Source organism: Oncorhynchus nerka, linkage group LG18 (genome assembly GCF_034236695.1).
Source record: "Oncorhynchus nerka isolate Pitt River linkage group LG18, Oner_Uvic_2.0, whole genome shotgun sequence".
NCBI classification, from domain to species: Eukaryota; Metazoa; Chordata; class Actinopteri; order Salmoniformes; family Salmonidae; genus Oncorhynchus; species Oncorhynchus nerka.
This window is the reverse complement of record NC_088413.1, coordinates 41,093,390-41,108,625: the sequence shown is the minus strand read 5'-3', so window position 1 is coordinate 41,108,625 and position 15,236 is coordinate 41,093,390. Positions and strand designations below refer to the sequence as shown.

At 41.6% G+C, this 15,236-nt stretch overlaps 1 protein-coding gene across 1 annotated transcript in view; it reads right to left on the bottom strand.

Annotated features, from left to right (window-relative positions):
• Window positions 1–15,236, bottom strand: part of syne1b (spectrin repeat containing, nuclear envelope 1b) — a 134,948-nt gene that overhangs the window by 111,707 nt on the left and 8,005 nt on the right. Inside the window, exons 3-18 of the mRNA XM_065003343.1 lie at window positions 13,517–13,612; window positions 13,221–13,304; window positions 12,112–12,204; window positions 11,689–11,873; window positions 11,229–11,425; window positions 10,383–10,492; window positions 8,569–8,601; window positions 8,232–8,339; window positions 7,540–7,677; window positions 6,517–6,681; window positions 6,173–6,285; window positions 5,757–5,925; window positions 5,439–5,535; window positions 4,682–4,884; window positions 1,006–1,170; window positions 595–747 (exon numbers count right to left, since the gene is read on the bottom strand). Of these exons, the coding sequence (XP_064859415.1) occupies window positions 595–747; window positions 1,006–1,170; window positions 4,682–4,884; window positions 5,439–5,535; window positions 5,757–5,925; window positions 6,173–6,285; window positions 6,517–6,681; window positions 7,540–7,677; window positions 8,232–8,339; window positions 8,569–8,601; window positions 10,383–10,492; window positions 11,229–11,425; window positions 11,689–11,873; window positions 12,112–12,204; window positions 13,221–13,304; window positions 13,517–13,612 (2,109 nt within the window). The remainder of the gene's footprint in view (window positions 1–594; window positions 748–1,005; window positions 1,171–4,681; window positions 4,885–5,438; window positions 5,536–5,756; window positions 5,926–6,172; window positions 6,286–6,516; window positions 6,682–7,539; window positions 7,678–8,231; window positions 8,340–8,568; window positions 8,602–10,382; window positions 10,493–11,228; window positions 11,426–11,688; window positions 11,874–12,111; window positions 12,205–13,220; window positions 13,305–13,516; window positions 13,613–15,236) is intronic.

The window sequence follows — 15,236 nt, the reverse complement described above, 5'->3', positions numbered from 1 at the left end:
ATAATTTTGCACGCCCAATTTTAAAGTTTTTGATTTGTTAAAAAAGTTTGAAATATCCAATAAATGTCGTTCCACTTCATGATTGTGTCCCACTTGTTGTTGATTCTTCACAAAAAAAATACAGTTTTATATCTTTATGTTTGAAGCCTGAAATGTGGCAAAAGGTCGCAAAGTTCAAGGGGGCCGAATACTTTCGCAAGGCACTGTACCTAATCATCTCGGAGATCTACGGACAGTTCTTTGGACATGGTATAGTTTCTGCTCTGACATGCACTGTCAACTGTGGGACCTTGTATAGACAGGTGTGTTTCTTTCTAAATCATGTCTAAACAATTGAATTGGCCACAGGTGCTCCAATCAACTTGTAGTGACATCTCAGATGATCAAATTAAATTGGATGCACCTGAGCTCAGTTAGAGTTACATAGCAAAGGGATGTGAATACTTATGTAAATTACATATTTCTGTATTCTGTATTTGATTTTCAATAAATTTGCCAAAATGTCTAAAAACATGTATTCACTTTGTCATTATTTTGAATAAGTCAAGGAGTTATAAATATTTTCTTAAGGCACTGTATGTACGTGATGGGTACCTCAACATCTTGAACGAATGTCCTGACATTCAGGAAGGACACTTGGACAGGGGCACTCATCTTGTCATTGGTTGCATTCATGAAAGTTTTGAGAGTAGCGATAGAGTCCTGATAGTCCTGTTTCAACTTGTCCACCTCATCCGCTCTAGCATACTGCCATGGAAACAGTGAATACAATGAATGTCTTTATAATTTGAGCATTCAATGTGAACTTTGCTTATAAAGGCAATGCCAAGATCTTTTATGACACCTGAGTCTCACAGCCTAAATAATAGTGGTTAGCCCTGACACATGGCTGTAGACTAATGAGTCTACAGCCATGTTTCATGGCCCAATCCATAAGTATGCTTCTCAATAATCATAATCTGCTGTAGGTGCAGGAAAAATAGGAGATTTAAAAAAATAATTTACATGCTTGACTTTAACGAACAGCTCTCTCCACCTCCCATTAAGAAGAAGCAGCTGCTGCTTAAGGTCTCTGGAGACGGTCTCGTCGCATGTCTCAATCAGGAAGTTCCCTGCATCATTCATGTCCATGTGCTGCTGGATCCAGTGAGGAAGGTTCCGGAAGAAGTCCTAGGGTTGAAGAAGAAAGACAGAAACTCTACACAATTGATAGAAATGGCTGTGAGCATAGAATATACAACATTGAATATTCTTTAAAGGGGCCAACAGACATAGTGGGTGTACAGCCAAAAATAGTATTTTGGCACAGCGCTTCAAATGTAATGTTGACCCAAAAAGCATATACAGTACCTTCGGAAAGTATTCAGACTGCTTGACCTTTTCAACATTTTGTTACTTTACAGCCTTATTCTAAAATGGGTTAAATAAAATTAAAATTAAAATAATCTACACACAATACCCCATAATGAAATGTTTGCTAATTTATCAAATATAAAAAACAGAAATACCTTAATTACATAAGTATTCAGACCCTTTGCTATGAGACTCTAAATTGAGCTCCGGTGCATCCTGTTTCCATTGATCATCCTTGATATGTTTCTACAACTTGATTGGAGTCCACCTGTGGTAAATTAAATTGATATGACATGATTTGGAAAGGCACACACCTGTCTATATAAGGTCCTACAGTTCATGTCAGAGCAAAAACCAAGCCATGAGGTCAAAGGAGATAGGATTGTGTCGAGGCACAGATCTGGGGAAGGGTACCTGAAGCTTTGAAGGTCCGCAAGAACACAGTGTCCTCCATCATTCTTAAATGGAAGAAGTTTGGATCCACCAAGACTCTTCCTACAGCTGAGCAATCGGGGGAGAAGAGCCTTGGTCAGGGAGGTGACCAAGAACCCGATGGTCACTCTGACTGAGCGACAGAGTTCCTCTATGGAGATGAGAGTACCTTCCATAAAGGCAACCATCTCTGCAGCACTCCACCAATCAGGCCTCTATGGTAGCCAGACGGAAGCCACTTCTCAGTAAAAGGCACATGACAGCCCGCTTGGAGTTTGCCAAAAGGCACCTAAAGGACTCAGACCATGAAAAACAAGATTCTCTGGTCTGATGAAACCAAGATTGAACTCTTTGGCCTGAATGCCAAGCGTCACATCTGGAGGAAATCTACGGAGGAAACCTACGGTGAAGCATGGTGGTGGCAGCATCATGCTGTGGGGATGTTTTTCAGCGGCAGGGAGACTAGTCAGGATTGAAGGAAAGATGAACGGAATAAAGTACAGAGAGATCCTTGATGAAAACCTGCTCCAGAGCACTCAGCAAAGGTTCACCTTCCAACAGGACAACAACCCTAAGTACACAGCCAAGACAACGCAGGAGTGGCTTCGGGACAAGTCTCTGAATGTCCTTGAGTGGGCCAGCCAGAGCTCAAACTTGAACCCGATCAAACATCTCTGGAGAGACCTGAAAATAGCTGTGCATCGAAGCTCCCCATCCAACCTGACAGAGTTTGAGAGGATCTGCAGAGAAGAAAGGGAGAAATTCCCCAAATACAGGTGTGCCAAGCTTGTAGCATCATACCCAAGAAGACTCGAGCAGTGAAAGGTGCTTCAACAAAGTACTGAGTAAAGGGTCTGAATACTTATTTAAATGTGACCCGTTTCAGGAAACTAGGCGTATGTATTGGGTCACTACTTCACAGGGGAGCCATATGAACATAACACTTTTTTTAATCAAAATTTGTTTTTTTGGGGCAGAAATGCCATCTCGAACATGTGAACTTTCATGTGCCTTAATAACAAACTTGTATGACATCTGTAAATACAAATAAAATTGTTAAATTACGAGCCTAGTTGGTTTAGCCACAGAAAAGGTGAGCAACCTTCCCGCTAGCCATTATTGGCTAAAATCATGAGTGGGTTGGACATGCCGAGAGATTAATTTGGATTGGTCAGTAATCCTGTCTACACCGACTTGAATTTAAAAAAAAAATCTGTGGTAAATCTGCATAAACCTAATGTCAAGTTAAAGTGTACTGTTAGCTAGCTAACGTTAGCTGGCTGGCTTGCTAGCTAACGTTACGTGTATGCTCTCCACTTCTTGGAGGACCGAGTTTTGAAATCAGTGGAATTCGAGTATGACAGCTAAGGAGATGGAGAAAACACCTGCCTCTGGATTACATCTTCAAACTAAGGGCAACCATGGCATCCGACAGGAGATGCGTCCAACCATGATGTAAGATAATCTAGCTAGCTACATTTTCAGATATTATACATTTCTAACTTTAACATAAAGTATTTTCATTTCAAGTGTACTGTTAGCTAGCTTACAAATGTTAGCTGGCTCGCTAACTAACGTTACGTGTATGATCTTATAATTCGTATCTCAAAGCCACTAGTTATAGCCTAATGTTAGCTAGCTAAAGGTAGTAACGTCATGAGTTGGGATTATGGTTCATTGTTTACCTAGCTAGCTAGCAACATGTCTTAACAAAAGGCTCTCGTTTTAGTGTGCCAGAGCGCAGAATAACTGATGAATTTATGAATGCTCAACACCCATTGAATATGGCTGGTGTCAGTAAACGTAGGCAAAAAAGCATATGAAATTGTTGCCAACTGCACAGTTAAAGTCACCAACGCTCTGGATAACATGAAAACAGCCTAACCAGCTCTGCTAGGGCGAGAAAAATGGTCAGAGTGGGGTTTTCTCTCATTATGTGTCTGGAAGTAGCTAGCAAGCTAGCCAATGTTAGCCAGTTAGCTTGGGTGCTTGACTGCCGTTGTGAGGTCAGAATGTTCGGATCAACCCTACTCCTCGGCCAGAGCGTCCAGTGTGCGCTCTGAACGCGAAACGATCTGGATTTACGTATGGACAATTTGAAAGCACAGTTGCAGTCACCAACGCTCTGGATAACATAACAGCCTAACCAGCTCTGCTAGGGCGAGTGATGTTCAGTGAGCTGTTCTCTCTCACTTAGATGTCTGGAAGTAGCTAGCAAGTTAGCTTGCATGCTTGACTGCTGTTGTTAGTATATTCGGGTCAACCCTTTAAGAGATGGGTGAAGCTAAAGCTTAAGAGAGTGTGAACGATGCTGAATGGTGTAGACAAAGAAGGGCTCTTAAATAGCAGTACCAAAACATTCAAAGGGCATTTTCTCAAATATAAGTTTACAAGTTCATCAACTTTCAAAGCAAAATTACTTTCTCATTGTTCCTCAACTGTAGTGTTTGATATTCCATTGTGTAGCTCTGAGACTCTACTTTTATACAATGTAAAAAACACAATTTCAAATTTTGCTACATAAGACCGATTTGAGCCGGACGTCACAAATGTGATATTTCATTTTTTAATTTTTTTTTTTTATACATTTGCAAAGAATAATTCAAACCTGTTTTCGGTTTGTCATTATGGGGTATTGTGTGTAGATTGATGAGGTAAACATTTTTTTAAATAAACTTTAGAATAAGGCTGTAACGTAACAAAATGTTGAAAAAGTCAAGGGGTCTGAATACTTTCCAAATGCACTGTAAATCCAATAAGAAAAAAGGGAATGTGAGGTAAAAATGTAAGCTGAGAGTATTTTTATTCCAAAACATCAATTGTTGTCATGGAATAAAGATACTCTTAACTTAAATGTTTCCCTTTTTGCCGGCCACCCACCCAGCCTCATGCTCACCCGTTTTTTGTTCTCTGACTGGTTGAGCATCTGCTCTGCGTCCTCCAGCCAGGCCTGCAGTCCAGCCACCGTGCTGCTGTACTTCTCCCAGTTAGAGATGACCTCCTCCAGCATGCTCCTCACGCTACGCACCTCCACCGACAGGTTCCTCCACTGGGCCGACGTGTCCGACAGGAACTTACCCACCCCCTCCGCTTCCTCAGCTGAAAGAAAACATCATGGAGTCAGTTCTCTCTTCATCATGACATACGATTTTTCAGTGGTTAATTGGGTCACGTACCAACCCATTACTCAAGATCTTATTAATAGAGCCTAGTATAGAGACGTTTCAAGGCTGTTGGATAAGCCAAGCAAGTCAAGACAGCAAGGTATTTGCATTTGCAGTGTTTCACATTCCAAGACCTACTGTGACTATTGTTACTGTATCATGCAAAGAGTATTTGTGTTACAGGAAATGATCTTTGTGGAAGAATATAGAGTAGTCAGTTCGTAAACAGCCAGGCGCAGTGAGATTCTATCAGATTTCTTGGATTTATGTTAGACCAGTGAACCACTTGTGCACAGCAAATCAAAGGCTAGTGTGGTCACCATGTTACCTATTGTATATCAATACCAAATGAATCTAGACTTACCTTTCCTACTGATCTTAATGCCTAGAATATGAAATCAACAGTTAGCACATTTAGTCCTCTCTGACAGACAACATTCAATCAAAGCACATCTGAGTTAAACACACACAAAATAAAAACCACCCTACCTGAACCATCAGACTTGATGTAGACATCTGCAGCTTGCCTGAGTGCCTTAAATGTTGTCTCATACTGTTCAAAGAACTTGTGTCCATCAATGAAGGACTGTTGGGAATGATGGTGAGATAAGCATGGAAATATCATGAGGATACGATTGGAACAGTATCCATTGGAAATTAGCTTGGTGGTTCCAGATCTGTTTGTGCTGTCTTACCAACTCCCATAGTCATTTTCATGGCAAACATGAGGTTGGCTAAACAACACAAATAGATCTAGACCACCAGGCTACCACAAACCAGTAACAACTAATGGAAAGGCCAACTCACAATGTAGCTATGCAGCAGTAGTTCCACGGAGTCACGGCGGCCATATTTGATGATCCAGGACTTGAGCTTGGACTCAGCCAGGATGAGAAACGCCATCAGACGGTACTTCATCTCCCAGAATTCCAGTTTGATCAGGTGGGCATGAGATGATGTGGACACATAGTTGAACCTGTTGGACAAAATAGAAAATCCATATTAACATTCTTATCAAACTGATCAATATCAGTCTTATTTAAGTAATGTCATATTGTCCCTGATCTGTTTGTGTTTTCTTGTCAACTCATGGGTTGACAACGACCGTAGGAGTTGGCAAGACAGCACAAACAGATCAGGGATCAGGCTAATATTGTCCAGAGACATCCATAGATGTGTTACAGTATTAACACTAATGTAGAGATGACTGAAGGATGACTAACCTCTCGGCCATGTCTTGGAGCTGTTCAGAGGGGACAGGGACCCCGTTCACAGATCTGTCTCTGTGGATCTGCTGGAATGTCTGCTGGTGGGATTCCAAGTTCTTCAGTACCTCCTAAAAACACATATCCACATACATGCACGCTAAAATAAAAAAAACTTGTTGAATCATTTAGACTAGACACGGGTGCAACATCCAAAACATCATTGTGACTTTGTCATCTTTTCTTATATGACCAACAAAACCAAGAATTTTGAGATTTGCTGTACCTTCGCACAACGCCTATCCAAGGATCGTTTTACCACAGCACCTGTATATATTATGAGATTTGCTCTTGCTGAATACCTTGTGCTGCTCCAGCTTCCTGTGGATCACGTTGGCTGTCTCTTCATGGGCTTGTTGGATGGGAATCTCCTCTCTCAAGGCGATCTCAGCTCGATGCAGCCAGGCTCCGATCACCCCCAGTGGGCCAGGCAACGACTTATCCAGATGGATGTGCCAGTCCAGGAGCTAGTATAGGCAAATATTACATGTCCAAAGACTTTGAGCAGGTGCTGGATAAAAGTACAAGTCTGCAAAATGTGGCAAAAACTGCGATCTATGCTCCCATGTGGTTTGTTAGTGATATTGTTTCGACCACTCGGGTCATCTTCAAGTTTCAGTCCAGGAGCTACAACAGCCACCCATTACAGCCAGAACAATCAGTACAATCGAGGCATTAGCATTAACCATGCTGTTTAAAAAGCAGGTGGTGCTTAAAAAGGTTTCCACATGTTCTCAAGCATCTACTCCAGTGGATGGCCACAGTGCTGCGCTACTCCAGTCCACAGTCCATATAGGCTGGGGACACTCTATCAAGTGAACAAAACCCTTTCTGTTCCCCTCGCTCCAAAACTCGCATGCCCTCTTAATGAGCGCTCCTTTTGAAAGCTTGCGCCTCACTGAACACTCATTCAGTTTATTATGATAGCTATCTGGGCTCACATTCTGCAATGCAAGTCTCAGTGTAACTAATAAACACACGGCAAATGAAAATGAGTTGGCGGACAAAAATAACAATTTCTCAATGACAAAGGTTAGAGTGTATTTATAATGGTCTCTGTGGGCCGGTTTCCCAGACAGAGATAAAGCCTAGTCCTGGACTAAAAAGCTATTTCAATGGAGATCCTCCATATAGTACGCTCTCTAATCCATAACCACAGTGGACTTGATCTGTGTCCGTGAAATTGGCCCTTTTGAGTCTGGCCCATAGCTGGGCCAGGTTGTGCAGTAGCCTGGTGGACTATCTTTGTAAATAAGAGTTGACTGAAGCAATACGGGATCAGGCTAGTTGTCCAGGGGTCCATAGACAGCAATACACTGACTCACCCTGATAGAGACACGTTCCCACGCTTGTTTGACCAGGGCCTGGTCTACAGACAGCTTCCCATCCCTGTGCACCGGCTGCAGCAGAGGCTCAGTCTGTTTCTTCTTTATCTCATACTGCACACGGAAACTCTTGAAGCCCTGGAGAAAAGTAGAAACACGAGTATTAGAGGTGTTCCATTCACATTGAGTATATGACACACAGGAACGTAGAGCTCAGTCAAATATGGGCCTGTTCTTAATAGTCTTTCCTTGATTTTTAGTGCCCTCTTCCCACATCCTTTTTTAAAACGTCAGCGAGGACATGAAGGTACAAGAAATTGATGAAGGATTATTGAGAAAGAGTCATGGTGTTTACGACGCTCTGTCTCTTCCCTCTACACGTAGTATGATGTACGTTACCTCGTGACCTGGAACTAAATATACCGTAACATTAGCCAGCTACATACGTAGCATGAGATTTGGTTCCAATCACCTGGTACTTGTTGGTCAGGTTGCTCTCTGCCCCCTGGTATTGTCTGTCAGATTGCCATCTGCCCCCTCGTCAAATGGTACTAACCTGGTACTTGTCGGTCAGGTTGCCCTCTGCCCCCTAGTCACCTGGTACTATCCCTCTGCGTTGCCCTCTGCGCTGTTGGCTTGGTACTAACCTCGTACTTCTCGGTCAGGTTGCCCTCTGGTCACCTGGTACTAACCTGGTACTTGTCTGTCAGGTTGCCCTCTGCCCCCTGGACTCGCAGCACGTCCCTCTCCAGTTGATCCAGCCACACCTTCAGCTCTCTCAGAACCTTACGCTCTTCTCTCTGGGAAGTCAGTTAACACACAGCATTCAGATGACACATAATATTCAGGTAATACAATGCACCATTATTCTTCCTCTCTCAACCCGAACAGAATTCTCAACAAACTACATACAGTGAAACCACTCCTACCAAAACCTTCCAAATAGATTTCCAATACCACAGCAAGCACAATAAGATTCAAAGCAAAATAAGAATCCCTGATGAATCTATGTATTCAGTGACAACATACCTCAAGCATTTGCTCTATATCTTGAGGACCATACTATCCAGGAAAGAAAGCCACACAAAGAGATGCAAACAAACAGACAGCACAGAAAGGCATTAGTGGCAGCGAGAGAGAGAGAGAGAGAGAGAGAGAGAGAGAGAGAGAGAGAGAGAGAGAGAGAGAGAGAGCAAAATCAAAGCGAAGCCATGACAAACATAAAGAAGAGGAAATATAGCACACTGCAGGCAGACACTACACTACATGGGCATGGATGGACTTACCCGTAGGTTTGGGATAGAGAGTGCAAAACTTGGAAAGTAGCGAAGAAGCAGCTTCAAATGCAACAGAAAAGATAACATAAGATGGAGGGAGAGCGTGACGGAGAGATGGAGTGAGTGAATGGCGTAATGCACAATGAGGAAAGTAAGATGATTGCCGAGTTCATGCAATGACAAATTGTTTTTATGTATCTTTTTTCATAAAAGCTGTCGTTGGTGTGATGGGAAATATGGTTAGCAACAAGCATTAGCATACTGAAAACACAAATACAATAGCAGATACAACAATACAATAACAGAGTACATAAAGTATTACAACAATGAGGGTGCCAGTATTAGTTAGCCACTTGATATTAAATATACTGTAGCTGGGTAAACTAGAACAATCATACTGAAAACACAAATACAATAGAAGACAAAAGAAAACAAAAGCAGAGAAAAGTACTTATGGGAGAGGTGGTTCTAATCCTGGATGCTGATTGGTTCAAACGGAATTCCAGCCGGTATCTATTCCACAAGTTACCACCGGCTAAATCTATGATGTTAAAATGCCTATTTACTCTGTTCCATCTGACTGCGCAATCCACTGTCTCATCAGCCCAGCCAGGCAATTTATTTACTAGATCTACCCCGTAAAAAGCATCTAGACTTGACCTCATATTTCTTTTAGACAAGCATTTGGTTTTCAACAGCAGAGATTTATAATAACCTTGCTGTCTGTCTCTCTGACATTTGAAACATTGTTTCAATATTAAAATTCGATCTCCAGCTGTCCTATGGTAATGAACATGTCGGCAGTCAGGACAAGACAGATAGGCTGGCATCTTTTATCAGCCAGTCAAAATCATGAATTACCATAATTTTTGTGGATATATACAAAGAAATGTCAATAGAAAAACAAGAAATGCAGCTAGTTTGCTGTCATTCCAGCTTTAGTTTGAAGTGATTGTGTTAGCTGTGTAGTTGGCTATCTCTTCTGAACAATGGTCTGGCGAGAGAGACAATGCTCTATGCCAGACGAAATCTCACATCATAAGGTCATTGTTATGGATGTATCCAAAGAAAGATCTCCAGTTGGCTAGCCAGCAAGCAAGGGATAAGGACGTTGCCAGCCATCATGGCAACGAAACATTTAGAACGAACAACTGGGTCAGGTCCATAGATTTAGAACAAAAAGACTTAACGACAGGGTCTCGTCTCTGGCAACCAAACCTTGGGTAGCAACCCTAGATTTGTGTTGGGACTATATCTTGTGGAAGGATTAAATAGTATTAATTAATAAATTCATCCAAATAACTATTTTTATGAAAATATGTCAATCATTATTTTGAATATGTTGGTAACCCGTTGTATAAAAGTGATAATACCCTCGAAGCCGGTGTTTGGAGGATATATTGGCACGGTTTGCCGGCCCGAGACGAACAAAACCCATGCCAATATATCCTCCAAACACTGGCTTCTCAGGCATTAATACTTAAATAAAGCATTACAACACAACACTGAGTTTGCCCATGCCAATACAGTACATGACTCAGGACTACAGTGAATATAGCTTGGTACCTCATCTTCCTGTCCATCTGTCTCGGAGTGGTGGGGGTTGGGGTAGTGCTTGAGGAACTGAGCAACATATGTCATGATGGACTTCTCATCCGGTTTATCTACATCCACATCTGCAGAAGAAGAGAGTGAGAGAGAGAGTCTGGCGTGAAAGTAGTAAATAATAAAACAATGGCATTAGTGGTATCCATCAAGCAAACTACAGTATGTCAATTAAGTATGATTGATGTGTGTATAGGTCTATATGCCACTTTCGATTAACCATATGTAAACTGTGGTCATTTGAAATGTATATATAGAGTAAAATACAGGCAGGGCAGGAACATCATTTCTATAACAAATATGACACAGTAAAAACAGGGAACACATTTGTGCCCTGAAGGAGACTACATTTTGTGTTTCCTCTGACACACTGACATCTAATTATAAATGTCTCCTGTCATCTCTATCGCTGACCTGATCTCTGAGAAAACGAGGGCCATGATAAACACAGACGTTTATTGAGGTTCGTAATGAAGCCTCAGGAGTCAGGAGTCTGATCTCTCCTGAAGTGACTGCTGCTGAGCTGCTGTCTGCATTATTATCTCCAGACAGACATATCAACAACACTTTGAAGGAACGAAACACCCATAAATAAACCTTGCACCGTCTTCAATGAAAACTTTAAAAGAGTATTCCATAAAGTTCTGTTGGAATTGCATAGTTCTTGCATCATGGAAGACAGAGGTGGAGATCCTTTGTTGCTGCCCTATGTACCAGCCGGAACTGGGGATGAGTGAGGGAGTGTACGCTTATTTTGACAAAGCAATCTTTTATTTTTCATTAAATAGAAGAGGAGAGGTAAGTAACCTTCTGGATCCAGCAGGCGTGGGATGCCCAGCTCGTTCTCGGCCAATGAGAAGGCTTCCTCCAGATTCTCTTTGTTGCTCCTCCTCCTCACCACCTCCATGTCCACCAGGTCTGGGCGGATGGCATGGACCACAGAGTGGAACGCCACCCCGCTCCGCCAACTAGCACCAAAGTCCTTCACTTCCATGCCCTGACGCCTTGGGACAAACAGAAGTACCTGTTTACAGTGGGCCGGTGGCAGAGCACTCTTGAAATTATAACTCAAATTAAGATACAGACAGTTCGGGTGATACAGACAGCTGTTTCCTATCATCTTGGCTGACGTGGAGAAAATGGTAGAGAAAATGATGTTGAACTGGTCTTAATTTAGTTGTAATGACATCATTTCATCATTTCAACCCATTTTGCCCGCTGGAGCACTGGTTAGAAAAGCTGGCCAAATATATAATGGCATACGTACTTGGCGGCGGTGCACTGCACCCATCTGAGCAGGGCCCTCTTGGCGTTGCCCTGGAACTTCTTGGGTACTACCTTCCTCTTCATAGGGGGACTGCCCGTCTCTGAGTTACTGGCCATGCTGTCCATTGAGGAGGTACTGCTGGACAGGGCTGCCAGGGCTGGTAGGTTACTGGTCAACTCCTCGATCTGACAGAGGGTCAGCAATTAGAGCAAACATGCTGTGATTAACCATAACGACATCAAATAACTGTATGTAGATCCAATTAGATCTAAAAAAAGTGCATTAAAGGGTCACTTCTCGATATAACAGGTAAAAACAACACTGAAGACGACTCACGGAGAGTTGTGAGACACTGTTAACAATCACAGACAGTCATATTACAACATGTAAGTGTCAAACTGACCAGATACAACAACACATTACCTGGAAGTAGAGAATGACGGTCCATATCAACCCCAGGACAATGGATGGTCGACCGTCTGCGATGTCAGTAGCATGAATGTTGACTAGCTTGATCTGTTGGGAAAGAAAACCCCAATTTAACTGCAATTCACAACTTGTCATGAAATGAAATGTCTGGGAAATACATGTACTCATACATAGGTACATTCTGAAACACTGTTTAACAAATAAAGGCATTGTTGAGTGAGTGGGCCATTGGCATAGTAATGACGATTTTATGTTTTTTCTTTCACAGCCATCAAAATCAGCTCTCTGATGCAACAACGTGATATTTGGAAGAGCGGAAGCAGGTGAGGCAGAAACAGCCAAGCTCAACAAAGGAAAAACATAAAAGCTGTAGAGTACTCAATTTGGCAGGACAGTAACAATAAAGCCAATGGAGTGAATATCACTGTAACAAACTTTGGATGAGCAAACTAGTTGACATTAAGGTTGCTGCATATTTACATTCGTCTTTTTGTAGGATTTGTTTTGATGATGTGACTATTTCACAAAGGTTGGAGAAAGGAGAGGGCAGGAAAGCTTTGACTCCAAAGTTTCAAAATGCATGACAACCAGAAAGCACCTGGTTGATGGCACTACAATAGTCAAGATGCACAAAGAGGAAAAGAATGGCTCAACCAAAGAATAGCTAGGAATAGACACCGTGAATTAAACAAAAGGAATGCATACAGTATATGAACACAGTGTGTTTTACAGGCAGCCACTGACCGGGGATCCTCGGTACACAGACTGAGGTCAGAGGTCAGGCATGGTGAGAGAAGGTCACAGTAAGATACAGGCCTCAAAGCAATACTGACTGAGAGAGGATATACCATCCATATGGCCTTGCATAGATACATATTTCCATGCATTGCCTCCATTTATCTATCTTTGTTCATAAACACTATGATACAATGTCGTATTTTCAAACCGCTAGCATTAAACAGAGATGAATATTCTTTTCACAAGCCTTGGCCAAATGTTTGGAATAAAACCCTTAGAAGATATGTGACATTGCGAATGGGCCCTCGAGCTATGACAAAATACTCAGGGAAAATACTGTGTAGTTACTCTGAGGGCGTGCTTACCTTCCTGCCTTCGAGGAACCTGAGGGCGGTGCCGATGTTGGACACCCAGTGGATCCTCTTCAGCTGGCGGCCCTGCTCACATGGCTGGGGAGAGAGGAGGGAGGGTTCAAGTAAAGTTTAAGTGTATTTTCCATATGGAGTACTGTAAATACACAAAATCTTATCAGAACGCTCACATTAAATACAGCAAGAAAGTTCAATACAATATTATGGTAATTGAATGCGACTGAACTCTGTAGCATGAATAGAATAATCCAGCATTACCAATGACTGTATATATTAAGAGCAGTGCTTACTAGTCTCTGTCCAGACAGCACCTCCAACAGAGCCAGAAGTTTCACCCCATCTTTGATGTCCTCGAAGAGGTCGGTGACCTCTAGAGGTGGTTTACGCTAGGGAAGAGAAGATTCAACAGTGAAACTAATACACTAATAATTGGTCATTGGTAGGCTATACTGTTACAAATTATAAACCACCTATTGTTTAAAACTTCTTACGGCTGCAATTCCGTTAACGGGATGATATGACAACAGCCAGTGAAAGTGCAGGGCGCCAAATTTAAAACAACAGAAATCTCATAATTATAATTCCTCAAACATACATGTATTTTATACCGTTTTAAAGGTAATCTTGTTGTAATCTTTTACAGTTTATGGTTAATCAAAGAAAAACTCAGTCATTTTTCCAGCCAAAGTCACATAAAACAAATTAATAAAATTAATCACTAACCTTTGATGATCTTCATCAGATGACACTCATAGGACATCATGTTACACAATACATGTATGTTTTGTTTGATAAAGTTCATAAATCTGAGTTTACATTGGTGCGTACGTTCACTAGTTCCAAAAACATCCAGTGATTTTGCATAGCCACATCGATTCAACAGAAATACTCATCATAAATGTAGATGATAATACAAGTTAACACATGGAATTATAGATATACCTCTCCTTAATGCAACGGCTGTGTCAGATTTCAAAAACACTTTACAGAAAAAGTAAACCATGCAAAAATCTGAGACGGCGCTCAGAAAAATAATCACATTAGCCGCCATGTTGGAGTCAACAGAAACCAGAAATCACATTATAAATATTTCCTTACCTTTGATGATCTTCATCAGAATGCACTCCGAGGAATCACAGTTCCACAATAAATGCTTGATTTGTTCGATAATGTCCGTTATTTATGTCCAAGTAGCTACTTTTGTTAGCGCGTTAGGTACACATATCCAAACGCTCGTGTAGTACTTCGGACAAAAACTTCAAAAAGTTATATTACAGGTCGAAGAAACATTTCAAACTAAGTATAGAATCAATCATTAGGATGTTTTTATCATAAATCTTCAATAAAGTTCCAACCGGAGAAATCATTTGTGTCTAGAGGAGCAATGGAACGCAGGGCGATATCATGTGGAATGCGCATGACCAGGAAATGGCTCTCTGCCAGTAACCTGACTCATTCAGCTCTTATTCAGTCCCACAACACAGTAGAAGCCTGTTGGGGAATATTCAGAATTAGGTGGTAACATAGGTAAGATGTTTTATATTCATCATATGTTTGTAAATGACTTCTCATCAGAATGTTATTTTTGTATAATACTGTGGCAGGGTTTGCAGTATCTGTTCCATGTCAAGACTAAGTTGTTTGGGCTGGAGAGAGGGGAGAGGTCAAGCGTGTATCTCTTGGCTCCACAATGTCTGTGTGCCAGTCAGTGTGTCTCTGTGATCTTGTCAAGATAGGATGGATTTGATATATGCCTGTTGATATGGAGGATTGGTTTATGGTTCTGGGTTTGAGTAAGGAGACAAAGCTGAACAATTTATTATGTCTATGCTGTCTGACTATGTGTGTTTTTTGCTATTAAAGGATCTCAGCTGCAATGTGTAAGGGGCTCTCAGAGAATTCATTGATAGACACTGAATTGATCTGAGAGTCACAGGGTTGTGATAGAGCTCATAAATTAAAGATGGACTTTGATAACTAACTCTGACTTGTGTGTGGTTTGCACTCATG